The sequence below is a fragment of the Alligator sinensis genome, unplaced genomic scaffold (genome assembly GCF_000455745.1).
Source record: "Alligator sinensis unplaced genomic scaffold, ASM45574v1 scaffold1165_1, whole genome shotgun sequence".
Taxonomy (NCBI): Eukaryota; Metazoa; Chordata; order Crocodylia; family Alligatoridae; genus Alligator; species Alligator sinensis.
In genome coordinates, this window is record NW_005842477.1 from 486,216 (window position 1) to 501,287 (window position 15,072).

At 64.1% G+C, this 15,072-nt stretch overlaps 2 protein-coding genes across 2 annotated transcripts; one reads left to right on the forward strand and one right to left on the reverse strand.

The window, feature by feature from the left end:
- The first annotated feature begins 6 nt into the window (after window positions 1–6).
- MUC1 (mucin 1, cell surface associated) lies at window positions 7–4,889 on the forward strand. The gene is made up of 6 exons (XM_006030988.2): window positions 7–1,389; window positions 1,650–1,723; window positions 1,859–2,001; window positions 2,305–2,432; window positions 2,525–2,671; window positions 4,346–4,889. The coding sequence occupies exons 1-6, from the start codon at window positions 268–270 to the stop codon at window positions 4,409–4,411; spliced, it is 1,680 nt and encodes a 559-aa protein (XP_006031050.2). The 5' UTR covers window positions 7–267; the 3' UTR covers window positions 4,412–4,889.
- Window positions 4,890–8,291: 3,402 nt separating this feature from the next.
- TRIM46 (tripartite motif containing 46) lies at window positions 8,292–15,015 on the reverse strand. Its single transcript, XM_006030932.3, has 9 exons — window positions 14,548–15,015; window positions 13,926–14,269; window positions 13,571–13,714; window positions 13,208–13,303; window positions 12,846–13,099; window positions 12,402–12,523; window positions 11,148–11,447; window positions 9,067–9,364; window positions 8,292–8,974 (listed from the first exon to the last, which is right to left on the reverse strand). The coding sequence occupies exons 1-9, from the start codon at window positions 14,795–14,797 to the stop codon at window positions 8,599–8,601; spliced, it is 2,184 nt and encodes a 727-aa protein (XP_006030994.1). The 5' UTR covers window positions 14,798–15,015; the 3' UTR covers window positions 8,292–8,598.
- Between the last annotated feature and the right edge of the window lie 57 nt (window positions 15,016–15,072).

Here is a 15,072-nt window from a genome sequence, read left to right on the forward strand (position 1 = left end):
CCTCACCTGCAACCACACATCCCAGCACTGAGAATACAACCACTGCCAGCACCACAGACCCTAGCCTCGAGAATACAACCACTGCCAGCACCACAGACCCCAGCACCGAGAACACAACCACTGGCAACACTGCAGAACCCAGCAGTGAAAACACAACCACTGGCAACACTGCAGAACCCGGCACCAAGAATACAACCACTGGCAGTACCGCAAATCCCAGCACTGGGAACACAACCACAGGCAGCACCACAGCCCCCAGCACCGGGAATGAAACCACTGGCAGCACCACAGCCCCCAGCACCGGGAATGAAACCACTGGCAGCACCACAGCCCCCAGCACCGGGAATGAAACCACTGGCAGCACCACAGCCCCCAGCACCGGGAATGAAACCACTGGCAGCACCACAGCCCCCAGCACCGGGAATGAAACCACTGGCAGCACCACAGCCCCCAGCACCGGGAATGAAACCACTGGCAGCACCACAGCCCCCAGCACCGGGAATGAAACCACTGGCAGCACCACAGCCCCCAGCACCGGGAATGAAACCACTGGCAGCACCACAGCCCCCAGCACCGGGAATGAAACCACTGGCAGCACCACAGCCCCCAGCACCGGGAATGAAACCACTGGCAGCACCACAGCCCCCAGCACCGGGAATGAAACCACTGGCAGCACCACAGCCCCCAGCACCGGGAATGAAACCACTGGCAGCACCACAGCCCCCAGCACCGGGAATGAAACCACTGGCAGCACCACAGCCCCCAGCACCGGGAATGAAACCACTGGCAGCACCACAGCCCCCAGCACCGGGAATGAAACCACTGGGCAGCACCGCAGCCCCCAGCACCGGGAATAAAACCACTGGCAGCACCACAGCCCCCAGCACCGGGAATGAAACCACTGGCAGCACCATAGCCCCCAGCACCGGGAACACAACCACTGGCAGCACCACAGCCCCCAGCAATGAGGCCACAGCCCCCAGCAATGGGACCACAGCTCCCAGCACTGGGAACACAACCACTGGTAGCACCACAGCTCCCAGCACTGGGAATACAACCACCAGCAGCATTGCAGCTCCCAACACTGGGACCGAAGCCCCCAGCACCGGGACAGCAACCACTGGCAGCACTGAAGCTCTCAAGACCACACCAGCTAACACGAGCACGAGCCCTGGGCACGAGCCCTTGGACACGAGCCCTGAGTCTACCGTGCCTGTGCTGCCTAGGACCTCCTCCTCCCCTCCGGCTAGCAACCAGACCCCTGTGGTGGCCCTGAACCTTCTCAGCTATTCCCTCTCCTTCCACATTGTCAACAAGGACTTCAATGAGTCCCTGCATGACACCATATCCTCCTACTACAAGCAGCTGGCAAGCACCATCCACACCATAGTAAGCAGGCGGAAGCCCCTATGGGTTTGGTGGGGGGTGGGGGGGTCTGGGGCCAGGAGCTCCATCATGCTGTGCATGGTCTACACCAATGGCTGGAGCTGGGGGCTGTGCATGGAGCCGGGGCAGGCAGACACTCACGCAGAGCTGGCTCTGGAAGTCTCTGCACAGGAGTTTGCTGGGCATTTGGCCCTGGGCCCTTGGTACCAGGACCAGGGAGGGCAGAGGGGCTATAGTGTCTGAGGCTGTGTCGTCTGCTCCAGTTCCAGAAGGTCTATGCCTGCGACACGTGCCCCAACTGCGAGGACTACCAGGGCTACACCGGCCTCCAGTTCAGGTACCGCCCTGCCTCAGGGAGTGGGGCATCGGGGGTGGCAGGGACACCGGACAGTGTGCCATGGGGGGCATGTGCAAGTGGTTGGCAGTGGGGCAGGGATGGGCCCAGCCCCACTGACACTTCCTCTCTCTGTAGCCAGGGCTCTGTGGTTGTGCAATGCATCCAGCTGTATAGGCAGAACAACACCAGCCTCAATGCCAACAGCATTGCCCTCCAGCTTGAAAAGAAGCTGAACAGTAACAAAGAGATTGAAGGGCTCCAGATAAATGATGTCCGAGGTGAGCAGGAGCCCAGGTGGGGTCCCTCAATCCCTGTGTGGTGGCAGTTGGGGACAGATGCCCAGCGATCCACACAGGTGGCCACTGTGGCCAGGATATGCCCCCAGGACCTGGCCAGCCCAGAGCCACAGGGTGAGCACCCACATCCCCAGGCCCCAGTGGCTCTGCCCCTCCCAGTGCCTTGCTGGTGGCCTCTGTCACCCTGTGGTCCATCCCTGTCAGCTGCGTGTACTGTGCCTGGGCCCAGTGCCCTGCTGTCCCCCCGGGTCAGCCCTGTGGTGACAGCTGCTGCTTGCTTTGCAGCTGCTCCTGAAAGCTCTGCCCCACAGCCGGGGCCAGCACCAGCATCCATAGTGCCTGGCTGGGGCATCGCCCTGCTCGTGCTGGTCTGCATCCTGCTGGTGCTGAGCATCATCATCTTCATCCTGCTGGTGAGTGTCCTTTGCCTGGTCCTTGGGCCCGTTCCCGCCGGCGTGCTCCATGCCACAGTGCCCTCACCCTCTCCGCTCCTCCTTTCTTCCAGATCCTCTGCTCCTGCTGCAGAAGCCGCCGTGGGAAGCTGGACCTATTCAGCTTGCAGGACTCCTACCACCCCATGAGCGAGTACCCTACCTACCACACCCATGGGCGCTACATGGCACCTGCCACCAAACCCAACCCCTACAGTGAGGTGAGTGGGGCCAGCCCCCTTTGGACGCAGGCATGGGGCTGGTCTCTGCCATGGGCGGTGTGGGCTGCTTCCCACGTGACCACTGCCCCCGTGACCCTCCTCTCCCCAGGAATGGCTAACGGGGCAGAGGCACAGGGCCAAAGGGGTGGTGCGGGTGCAGGAGCTGGGGTGGCGCATGGCCATGGCCTGGCCAGGCCCTGCCCTGAGCCCTGACCAGTGCGTTCCAGGCGACTGCGCTCCGGACGTGGGTGAGCGTCATAGTCATGCCTGACTGAGTAGGCACTGACGGACCCTAGCTGGAGCCGGGTTGGGTTCACGGCTCCCTCCCTCCCACGGGTGACCTTGGCTCAGCTGCTGCCCTCCTGCCCTTGGGCTGGGTGCTCCCCCGGCTCTGGCCCCCACAGCCTTGGCAGAGGCGGATTGGATGGAGGGGGCTGGAGGTCTCCTGGCCCTGAAATCTCCGCCACACTCAGCTGGCCTGGCCCCGTCTGCTCCAGGGCTGCAGGAACGACGCTGGAGTAGAGACAATGGGTCAGGGCACCCATGCTGGGGGTGCTGCCATGTCAGTGGCGTGTGAGAGCTGAGCCGGCCTGGGCAGCGGTGACTCATCCCGCACCGCCGTTCCCACCTGCTTTGCATTTGGCATGGCAGGGAGCAAAGGCCAGGTGCAAGGGGCCGGCTGGCGAGGCCAGGGCAGGGAGCACTGAGCTGGGCACGACCTGACCCAACCCAACCTGACCTGCTGTCTGGGATTGTTTGTGGACATGGGGCCTGGGCACTGCAGGGCAGGGGCAGGGGCAGGGCTGGATCCAGCTGTTCCACTTTGCACAGGCAGCTCAGGTTGTTCAAATACCAGCGACCTGGGTAAATATTTACCTCTGCTCCTGCCCCGCTGGCTTATCGGCAGGACAGGGAAGAACTGAGTCTGGGCTGGCCTGGGCCCCAGCAGGCTGTGGGCTGGCACTGTGGGGGCAGGGAGTGCAGGGAGGGGGTGACTCAGTCGCGCTGGCCCTGGGGCCGGGAGGGGCCCTGGCTGGCCAGACCCTACACAGTGGCTTCACCCCCAGCCGCGTGATGGCAGGAGTGTTTACTGTCGACACTGGGCTGTTTGTGGTGCCGGGGCCTGGAGCAGGGCCAGTGCCTGCCCCATGGCACCAGGTGCTCCAAGCACTAGCCCCGTGGCGCAGGGCTGGGGGGTCGTGCCAGGACAAGGGGCACTGCCAGGCTGGCAGCTCATTTCATAGTTTCATAGTTGTTAGGGTCAGAAGGCACCTATTGGATCATTAAGTCCGACCCCCTGCCCTGGGCAGGAATGAGTGCCGGGGTCAGATGACCACAGCCAGGCATCTGTCCAATCTCCTTTTAAATACCTCCAAGGAAGGGGACAGCACCACCTCCTGTGGAAACTTATTCCATATTTTGGCAACCCTCACTGTAAAGAATTTTTTCTTGATGTCCAGTCTGAATTGGCTCTCTTCCGGTTTGTGGCCATTATTTCTAGTTACCCCAACAGGTGCACTGGTAAACATGGTATTCCCTATTTCTCGCTAGCTGATGAGTTTAACGGGCACCGATAGAGTTACGTGCCGCAGGCCGGGGCTTCCGGTTGCTGGGCAACGGGAGATTATCCCAGTGCTCGGCTGGCTCCAACGTGGCCCCTCTGCTTCCTCCCAGGTCTCCGGCAACGGCTCCAGAGCCTTGTCCTACACCAACCCAGCGCTGTCGTCCGAGAACCTCTGAGGGGCGCGTGTCCAGGACAGGCGGGAGCGGGCTCCGGCCTGGGATGGCTCCGGGCACAGCCGGGCATGCGGGCAAGACCTCGGTGGCCTGGGGCAGGGGCCATGGCACCTCGGGGCCTGCTCCTGCCCCGATTCAGCCGATGGGGCCGGCACAGCCCTGCGCAGCCCTGTCGTCCCTGCCCCTGCCCTACGTCGCTGGCCCCAGGGTGGTTCTGGAGCAGCTGGGTCTGAGCGCATGAAGGAACCAGGCAAACAAGGGATGGGAGAGGGGGCTGTGCCCTGCTGGCTGCCCTGCACCCCTGCCCCATCCCTTGCCCAGCCCCAGGCACTGCCCCATGGGTTCTGGGCTCAGGCTCTGCCTGTGCTGGCAGCTGGGCTCTGTGTGTGTGGATGGGGCTGTGGGTGTGGGCGCCACACCGCGAGGGGTGGAGGGTGCTGGCAGTCCTGTATTTATAGCGTTTCACAATAAAAAGGTCTGTGCTGACTCTTGACTCTGGACTGGCTTCCTCCCATGCAGCCCAGGCGTGCAGCAGGTGCTGGCCGCTGAGCCCCAGGGGCCTGTCTCCTTGCCCTGCCGAGCCCCATGCCAATCTGGCACCATGGCTCTGGGGTGGGGGCTCATCCTCGTCCTCGTGTGTTCCTACTGGGCAGTCGCATCCGGCAGCGAGGCGGGGTGGGGAGGGCACAGAGCCGTGGGGTGCGCCAGACTCGAGCAGCATTACCTAGAGCCCTGCAGAGCAGCAGGACTGCTGTGTGCAAGTGGTGCAGAGGCCAAGCAGACAGCGCTTCCGTGACTGGGGCATTTCCCAACAGGCCATGGAGGTGATGGGCCCATAAAGCCATTGGGAAGAGCGATAAAGGAACAAACTTCGCAAAAATCCTGCTCCGGCCACCTTGGTGCTGTCATTGTCTCCACTCACAGCACATCCCGGGGTGGGGCCAGCCACCACACTGCCTTCCTGGCTGCAGGGTCCCATGAGGCTGTTTGTGCACCCATGGCCTGGCTCTTTCAACAGAGCCGTGCCCTGTGACACCTCCTGCACAAACAGTGGGAAGGAGCATGCCAGGGCCATGACGCTCAGCTATGACCATGACGGGGCCAGCAGTATCGGCAGGGAGAGGCAGCGTGGGAAAAACCAGCACTCAGCCAGACTTCCTGGCACCCGGAGCATGGGGCTGCAGCGTGGTGCTGCCCCATGTCCAACCCTGTGCACTGTCAGTGGGTCCTCGGACTCCCCGCAGGATCTGACTGCAGGGGCTGCCCGCTCCTGCTGCCGGTGTGGGCGTTGGCACTGGACTGGCTGGGGCAGGTGGAGGCAGGCAGCCGAGGGTGGGAAGCGGGGTGAAGGGAGGGACTGGGCCAGGAATGAAGTGTCAGAAATAAGGAAACAAAACCAGTGCTGCACCTGAAAAGTGACGTCGAAGAGAGGCATGGGTTCAGGGCGTGGGCACGGTGGGGCTGGGGTGCCCTCCACAACACAGCGCTGGCAGGCCCCAAGTGCCCAGTCTACTCTGCAGCTTGTGGTGTGATCCCCCAGACAGGGCTCCCCTGTGCCCAGTCAGCAGAGACCCCGTAGCAGAGACTGTGGCCGTGTCCCCTGCAGAACACGGAGGTGCTCCGGGGGTCCAGTGCAGTGGGGGGCTGCGAGGGGTGGCTGGGTGGGCCAGGGTAGGGGGTGCTGGGCAGGGGTCTGCACTGTGGGGTCAGGCCAGGCCATGCGGACGGGGCTGTGCTGGGGCAAGGGGGGCCAATGGGGCTCTGCGGCTCTGTCTTTGTTTCACACCAGTGGTCTCGGTTGCTGATGGCAACAGCAAAAAATCACAGGAACGTTGGTTGCAGCTTGGCAGGCGAGAGGGAGAAACGGGCTGGGGGGGAAGGGCAGACAGGTGTGGGGGCAAAGCTGGGGCTGGAGGCAGGGGCAGGAGGGGCAAGTGGGGAGGGGGCAGGTGGAAGGGACCACAGGGGAGTGCGTTGCTGCTCACCATGAACACCTGGCTAAAATACCGGCTGCAGGTGGGGGCTGGGGAGGGGGCCAGGGCAGCGCCTGTCCCATCTGATGTACCTGCTGGGTGCAGGGCACAGGGCTGGGGGTGAGCTGGGGCCATGCTCAGCTCAGTGCAGGATCCCAGTGCCACCCCCACTGGTGATCCCCCCCACCCTGCCCCTCTGTCTGACTCCATGGCACCAGCAGACATGCCCCCTGTTGGGGGACACTCACGTCCAGGCCCTAGGGTCCCTGGCTTGGAGAGCCCTGGCAGGTGTGGGGACTACAGCCTGGGGCTCTCCCAGGCCTCCCCCATTGCAGTGGCCTCCCTGCCCTGACGCTGGGAGGAACGGAGTTGCCAGCTGCCGCCTGCTCTGTGCTCAAGGTGCCCCAGCCACCCCCAGCCGCAGGTGAGTGCCCGCAATGGTAACAGCCCCTGCCTGTGCCCATTGCAACCCGCTAGCCTGCCTTGCTGGTGGAGCCTCCCTCTGTGGCCTGAACCCAAGTTCCAATGGCCAGAGCCTGCCCTTGGCAATGGGGCCCCATGGGTGCCACCCCCAGGCACTCTGCTCCCCACTGGAAGCCCCTGGTAAAGGCTGGGCCCCTCCACTCTAGATTCCTGGGCTGGGCTGGGTATGGAGGGCCCTGGAAATGCCCAGGCAGGCCCCTTTCTGTCAGACAGCATGCCCAGCCTTCTGCACAAACAATGTTCAGCGCTTTACAAGTCTCGTAATCTATTTTGGGGCCAGGTGAGCGGAAAAATGCCACCCTTTCACGGGGGAATGTGGGTTCAGGAACCAGGAACTAAGAACCAGCCCTTGGGGCCTCTCCAGGACAGGGACATGAGTGCCTGGTCCTGCCCTTGCATCCTCTGGCCCAGCAGGCACCTGCAGCATGACCTAGGCAAGGGCAGCTGCGCTGGTGCCGGGACCCATGGGTGCATCGAGGCCCTGTGCCCGCAGCGCTGGGTTCCAGGGCTGTGCTGCCCTCTGCTGGCCTATGCTGCACCCCACAGTCTGGGCACCCTGGTGCAGCCCGCAGTGCACAGGGCCCTGCCCCAGGGATGTGCTCATGCTCCGCAGGGAGTGCCTGTACTGCATGCACCAGGCAGGCCTGGGCCACGGAGCACCTGGCAGCTGCTGGCAGCGAAGCGTATGCATTGCACTCACAGCCCAGACTTCTGGCTTCCCTGTGCTGGGGTAACCCCTGTCCATACAGAGCCCCTGGGCCCCTGCCCCTGTGGTCCCTTCTGCCCCCAGGTCTCTGGCATTGCAGTTTATTGTAGGAAACCATGAAAATACAGCGACTGTTCAGTACAGAACCATGAAAACTGCAGCAGCACAGAGCCAGCCCTTGGACCAGGGTGGCAGCTGGCCGTGGTACCTTGCCCCCGCTCCCATGTCCTGCGGCCGGGCACAGGGCAGGAAGTACAAAAAGGACAGTTTGCTGCTCAGCGCTGGCACAGAGCAAAGCCGCGTAGCCCTGGTGGGCGGGGGCTACAGGTGGAGGGACGCGTGCAGCACAGGCAGCGGGTGCGGTGAGTGGCAGTTGGGGGCGGGGGGACAGGGATCGCTGCCCAGGGTCGTGCCAGGCCCTTCTTGGGAACAGTGGTGCCCCCCATCCCCAAGGCAGCAGCCCCCTTTGCCCAAACCTGTGGGTGGGGGGTTTCATTTCACAGCCCGGTGTGCTTGGGGGTGAGGAAGCCCCCGGGATGTGCCTGCCCCACTTGGACCCTGTCGGGCTCGACAGCTCCGTGTGCACATGAAAAATGAACCAGTAAAAACCTTCCAAACCTTCACCCATCCCGCCCCCACCCCTGCACCCAGGCCCCTCCACCCCAATCCCACCCTCACCTCCATCCCTGCCCCTGCAGCCAGCTGCTGCTCCCAGGTCTGTTTGTAACCTTGGATTCACACCTGCTGCCAGGAGCCAACCGCTCCGGGGCACCAGGGGAGGGGCAGCAGCCCGGCCTGGGACTACCCAGCCCAGAGACTACCCAGCCCAGGAGGCACCACGTGGCTTTGGGCCTTGACTTGGGGCTGGGTCCCTGCAGGCAGGGTCAGCCCCTGTGGCCCCACCACTGGGCCATGGCTCAGGACCCCTTTTATACCTTCAGGCCCTGGAGCGCACTCCTGGGAGGAAGGTGAGGCCAGGCTGGCACTGGGGTCCCACTGCCAGCTGCCAACCCGGCAGCCAGGCCCCGCTAGTCCAGTTTGGAGAAGCCGCCGATGGTGACCTTGCGCTCTTGCTTGCTAGCCACAAGCTCCTGCAGGTGCAGCGCGCCGCCCCCGATGAAGCAGAAGGCCGGGCAGACAGGCCCCGAGCAGTCCACGCCACACTCCCACAGCTCCCGGAAGGACACAGCATCATAGAAGCTCACCTTGCCCTGCTCGTAGTCCAGGCAGATGCCGATGCGTGGGGGCAGCGGCACGGTGCAGCCGTTGGGGTCACGCGAGGTCAAGGCCGAGCCATGGGACAGCAGGATCTTGCCCATGCCGATGGTCAGGAAGGCGTATGGGGGCGATGCATCCACTGTGGTGTCCTCTGCCCCACTGTCATGCCCACTGTCTGGGTCGTACCTGCTGGGCAGGCCACCAGCATGAGCCACAGCCCACAGACATGCGGACACCTCCCGTGCCAGGTCCATGACCCCACCTGTCCCCCTGCTTACCTGGGGCTCACCACATCCTGTGGTACCTGGAACCACTCCTGCAGTTTGCTCTCCAGCCCCACGCCCACCTTGACCAGGTAGGAGCTGGGGTCCACGCAGCAGGCCCAGTAGTTTTTGCCCTGGGTGATGGCTACGTCCCCTATGACTAGGTCGATGGAGAGGTGGCAGCTGGTCATGAGGCGCTCGGCGGCGAAGAGCATGGGCACGCCGGGCACACTGCGCACGGCCCGCTGGTCTTTGCTGATGGCCAAGCGCTCCCGGCTGAAGCCCCAGCGGTTGTCCAGGAAAAAGTTCAAGACTGGGAGGGAATGGAGAGGGTTGGGTGTGGGTGGGAGAGGCTGGGCCCAGGCTGTGCCCCGGGATGGCTGCAGGGCTCTGGGGCTGGGTCACACATGCCACAGGCTGAAGCGGCTTGCTGTGGGGATGTCAGACACGGCCCCAGGGAGCCCAGAGTCTGCCAGAGCCTCGTCTGAGCCCGCAGGGTCTATGGCTGGGCGCATCCCCCCAGTTCACCTGGGGCAGGTGGCGCATGCAGGTAGATGCCCACCTGCTCACCAAGGGCAGGTGGTGTGTACAGGCAGGTGCCCCCATCCCCTGGTGTGGGCAGTGTGAGCAGGTAGGAGCTCACCTGGGGTGTGGGACTGTGCAGGTCAGTGCCCACCTGGGCTGCGGGTGTGTTCAGGTGGGAGCTCACCTGTGGCAGGTGGGGTGTGCAGGTAGGAGCTCACCTGGGGTGTGGGTGTGTGCAGGTCAGTGTTCACCTGGGCCATGGGCATGTGTGGATGGGAGCTCACTTGGGGTGTGGGCATATGCAGGGAGCTCACTGGTGGCATGGGTATGTGCAGGAAGAAGCTCATCTGGGCCATGAGCATGTGCAGGTGGGAGCTCACCTGGGGTATGGGCATGTGCAGATAGGAACTCACCTGGGTCGTGGGCATGTGCAAGTGGGAGCTCACCTGAGCCGTGTACATGTGCAGGTAGGAGCTCACCTGGGCCATGAGCATGTGCAGGTGGGAGCTCACCTGGGGTATGGGCATGTGCAGATAGGAACTCACCTGGGTCGTGGGCATGTGCAAGTGGGAGCTCACCTGAGCCGTGTACATGTGCAGGTAGGAGCTCACCTGGGCCATGAGCATGTGCAGGTGGGAGCTCACCTGGGGTATGGGCATGTGCAGATAGGAACTCACCTGGGTCGTGGGCATGTGCAAGTGGGAGCTCACCTGAGCCGTGTACATGTGCAGGTAGGAGCTCACCTGGGCCATGAGCATGTGCAGGTGGGAGCTCACCTGGGGTATGGGCATGTGCAGATAGGAACTCACCTGGGTCGTGGGCATGTGCAAGTGGGAGCTCACCTGAGCCGTGTACGTGTGCAGGTAGGAGCCCACCTGGGGTGTGGGTGTGTGCAGGTCAGTGTTCACCTGGGCCATGGGCATGTGTGGATGGGAGCTCACTTGGGGTGTGGGCATATGCAGGGAGCTCACTGGTGGCATGGGTATGTGCAGGAAGAAGCTCATCTGGGCCATGAGCATGTGCAGGTGGGAGCTCACCTGGGGTGTGGGCATGTGCAGGTGGGCACTCACCCAGGGCATAGGCATGTGCAGGTCAGTGCTCACTTGGGCTGTGGATGTGTGCAAGTCAGTGCTCACCTAAGGCATGGACATGTGCAGGTAAGTGCTCACCTGGGGTGTAGGCGTGTGCTGGTGGGTGCTCACCTGGGGCGTAGGTGTGTGCAGGTCAGGGCTGACCTGGGCAGGTGGCATGTGCAGGTGGGAGCTCACCTGAGCCGTGGATGTGTGCAGATCAGTGCTCATCTGGGGTGTGGGCATATGTGTGTGCAGGTAGGCATTCACCTGGGGCATAGCCATGTGCAGGTTAGTGCTCACCTGAGCAAATAGCATGTACAGGTAGGAGCTCACCTGAAGCATGGGCATGTGCAGGTGGGAGCTCACCTGGGGTATGGGCATGTGCAGATAGGAACTCACCTGGGTCGTGGGCATGTGCAAGTGGGAGCTCACCTGAGCCGTGTACATGTGCAGGTAGGAGCTCACCTGGGCCATGGGCGTGTGCAGGTGGGAGCTCACCTGGGGCAGGCGGCGTGTGCAGATAGATGTCCTCACTGTACTCGCCAAAGCCGGCCTTGTTGCAGCCCCGGACGCGCAGCACGTAGACACTGTCGGTGTCCAGGTACTCCACAAGGGTGCTGGTGCTCCGCACCTCTTCCCGCCGCTGCCATAGCTTGAGCGCCTTGGCCTTGGTGTCAGTCTTGCGGTACTCCACGGTGTAGTGCCAGGCAGGTGGCGAGTGCTGTGGCAGGCGCCAGCACAGGAAGATCTGGTCATAGGCGTAGGTGCGCTGCGTGTCGATCACTGGGGCCTCAGGCGCTGTGGACAGACACAGGTGTCAGGTGCAGCCCCCGCAAGCGGGCGGGTGAGCGGCCAGACGCAGGGGGGGGTCCGGATGGACGCACAACCAGCAGGAGTCCGAGGGCCGACGGCAGAGACTGCGTTTGGGCACCAGGGACTGGGGACACGGGGGCGGGCTGCTGAGAGGCTCCAGGGACCAGGCAGACTGTGTGCAAGTAGGGGGGAGAGAGAGAAAGAGAGAAAGGGGGAAGGTGGGGGGGATGCATGGAGACAGCAGGAGAGGATGGAGGTATGAGAATGGGACAGAGATGGGAGGACGGCAGAGGGCCAGGTGGCGCAGGAGGGGGGCCGGGGAGGGAATGGTGGGGGCAGACGGTGGAAGGGAGGGAGCAGGAGGGGGGACAGAGAGAGCAGGGGCAGCGTTGGGGCGGGGGTGACTTGCCTCGGTGACTTCAGTGTCGACTCAGCAGCGGCCGCAGCCTATAAACAAAGAGAGGTAGAAGCAGGTCTGAACAGAGCCACGGGGCCCAGTGCGGGACGGGGCACCTGCTCCATCGGGAGGGAGCACAGACAGCCCTTGCGGGGCCCTGGCCGCCGCCTGCTCACCCATCTGTCTCCGATGCTGTGTCCTGTGCCCTTGCACCTGCGTCCAGCCCTTGCCGCGTCACCTACGCTGCCCACCCACCCTCCCTGCTGCAGGGAGCCCGGTGCAGACCTGTGCCCGCTGCAGCCGGCAGGAGCTTCTCCTGCCCTGGGACTGAGCAGCAAGACAGGCTCCAGGGAGGCCCAGCTCTGCACACCCTGGGCTGGGGTCCTGAGTGCAGCTGGCTCCAAGGAGACTGGGACTGGTCCATCTGCCCTTAACCCAGTTGCAGGTGGAAGGGGGTGTGGGGCCCGGCTGGGAGCCCCCCCACCCCAGCACAGAGCTCTGCCCTGCGTGCTCCTGGCAATGCCCACTCCTGCCACGGTTACCTTTGACGAAGGTCAGGTCTGTGAGCAACTTCATCTCCCGGCTCACGTCCAGCTGGAAGTGGCTGAAGGATGCCGTGGCCGCAGGGCGAAAACTCTGCAGTGAGTCCATGGCCCTGAGCATCCTAGAGTGACCAGAGTTGGGGTGTCAGTTCAGCACCCCAGGTTGGTGGCTTCCAGGCACAGCCATGCCCCAAGGCTCTCATGCCTGCACAATGGGGGGAGTGGGGAATGTCCTGGCATGGGAGGGCAGGGTGCCCTGTGGGAATGGGTCCCGGGGCTTGCACCACAGGGGCAGGGCTCCCAGCAAGTGGGGGTCCAGGGCTTGGGCACCACGTCCCTCGCTTGTGCTCCCCCAGGGCCAGGCACTTCTTGCCCATGCAAAGACATGCTCAGGGTGCATCACCCACTGGGGCTGGTGTGGCTGTGGGGGGCCAGATCCGGTACCTGTGGTGCAGCTGCTTGGCGGCCTGGACAAAGCAGGGCTGGTCAGTCTCTTTGAGCACCTCCTGGGCATAGCCCACCATGCCCGAGTTCTCCAGCATGGCCTGGTGCTCACGGATCTGGGTGTGCAGGCTGGTGAGCCGCTCTTGCTGGCATTCCTCAACGGCCTGCAGCAGTGTCGCCCGCTTCTCCTCCAGCACCGTGCACAGGCCCTGGATCAGATGCGACACCTCCTCCCTGGCCTGAGACCCATTTGCCTGCGGCCAGAGCAGAGCTAAGTCAGCATGGGGCCAGGCGCAGGCAGTGCCTCCTTCCCAGGGCACCAGGCACAGGCTGGACCACCCTGCCCCAGCAGTGCCCCTCACCTCCGTGTGCTTCACTGTCTCCTCCAGCTCCACGATCTGCAGCTGCACCGTGTCCTGGTTGCTCAGGATATAGGCCAGGCTCTTGGTCAGCTTCTCCTGCATAGGGGCAGAGAGTAGCGGTGAGTGGCAAGGACAGAACCTGCCTGGGAATAGGTGGCAAGGGCAGAACCTGCCTGGGAGCAGCTGCTGGGAGGCACCAGGGCCAGAGGAAGCCTGGTAGATGGTGCAGCCGCAGTTTGTGGATTTAAATGGGCTCCCCCATGTGGAACCGAGTGGGGCCCAGGTGCAGCAGGTGGGCAGGATTGGGGCAGATTGCTCCTTCTCCCCCTGTTTGCACCAGGCGAAGCAGCCTGAGCCCCTTACCCTGAGTGCCTGGTAGGCGCTGAGTACGGGCGTGATCTTGTGGCTGGTGTGCGTGCGGCGCACGCGGCAGAGCTGGCACACGAGCCGCTGGCAGGTCTTGCAGTAGTGCGTCACCTCCTCCTTGTGCTCTGGACACAGCAGGCCCTGCAAGGCAAGCAGGGAGGTCAGTGCCTGCCCCGTGCTCCTGCTCCCCCTCCCACTCAGGCACTGACTCCCCTGACACAGCTGGGCCAAGCACCCCCAGCCTAGTCAGAGCCTGGCATCAACAGCCCCACACCGCTGCATGTATGTGATGGAGCAGGCCAGAGCACCCAAGCCCCTGTCCCCAGAGCCGGGGGCTGTGTCAGGTGCCCACCTTGGGCCGGAAGGTGAGGGTGGGCAGGGTGGGCTCGTGCTGGGCCTTCTGGGTGCCCCAGGGGTGGTAGAGCTTGAAGCACTCATTGCAGAAGCTGGCCCGGCACTCAGCGCAGCCCTTGGTGGCCTCCAGCGGCGGTGGCTTGCAGAGCTGGCACATGATGGCGCTGCCGATGCTGACGCTCTGGCGGTACCGCTCCACCACCCGCTCCAGTGTCAGGTTGCGGAACAGGCTGCTCAAGCCGCGCTCGCCGAGGTCCACATCCCGCTTGCAGGCTGGACATGGGAAGCTGATGGTCTGAGGGTGCACGGCCCCGCGCTTCCGCCCTGGGTAGGTGCCAAAGCCTGGGGGAGGGGAGCAGAGCCCATCACAAGGAGCTCGGCCAGAGCCTTTGATGTGCCCACGGCTGCCCACTCCTTGCCATGGCCCCAGGCCCCTCCAGCGCTGACTGCTGGACCAGAACAGCTTCTCTGCCTGGGCTGACCCCAGGGCTGGCACTTCAGCCCACACCCCCATGGCCACAGCAACCCCCAGGGAATCCCCCTCCCTGGCCCCCTGCACTCGGAGGAATGGGGAAGCTGTGGCCCAGCCCCCTGGGTAGGGATGTGCCCCCTGTCCCCACCTGTCTTGAGCAGCCGGTCCAGGCGCTCGGGTTTGGGCACAGCCCTGCGGCCCAGGCGAGGGCTGCGGGTGGCCGGCGTGGAGGCAGGCGAGGAGGGCTCAGAGCTGGGGTCGCAGCAGAGGTAGCCATGCTGCATGAGGATCTCGCTGGCACAAACGTGGCACATGTTGTGCGTGCAGGGCAGCGCCAGCGGCTGCTTGTACATCTCCTTGCAGGCCGGGCAAATCAGCTCCCGCTCCATGTTCTTCATGCTGGTCTGTGGAGAGGCCGAGGGCCAGCGTCACCTGGGCTCACGCCCGCGCCCCGGCCCTGCTGCAGAGTTCGGGTTCCCCAGGCCTCCGCCAGCGCATTTGCAGCGACACCCACCAGCACCCGCACGGGGCCGGGAGCAGGAGCCCGGGGCTGGGCCGGGCGTGGGTCCTGGCACTGGATGTGGACCCAGGGGCCGGGGTGGGGGAGGCGGGGGTCCGTCCCCACGCACCACCCGCAGCCAGAGCCATCGGCAGGCCAAGAGCCCGGCGCCGG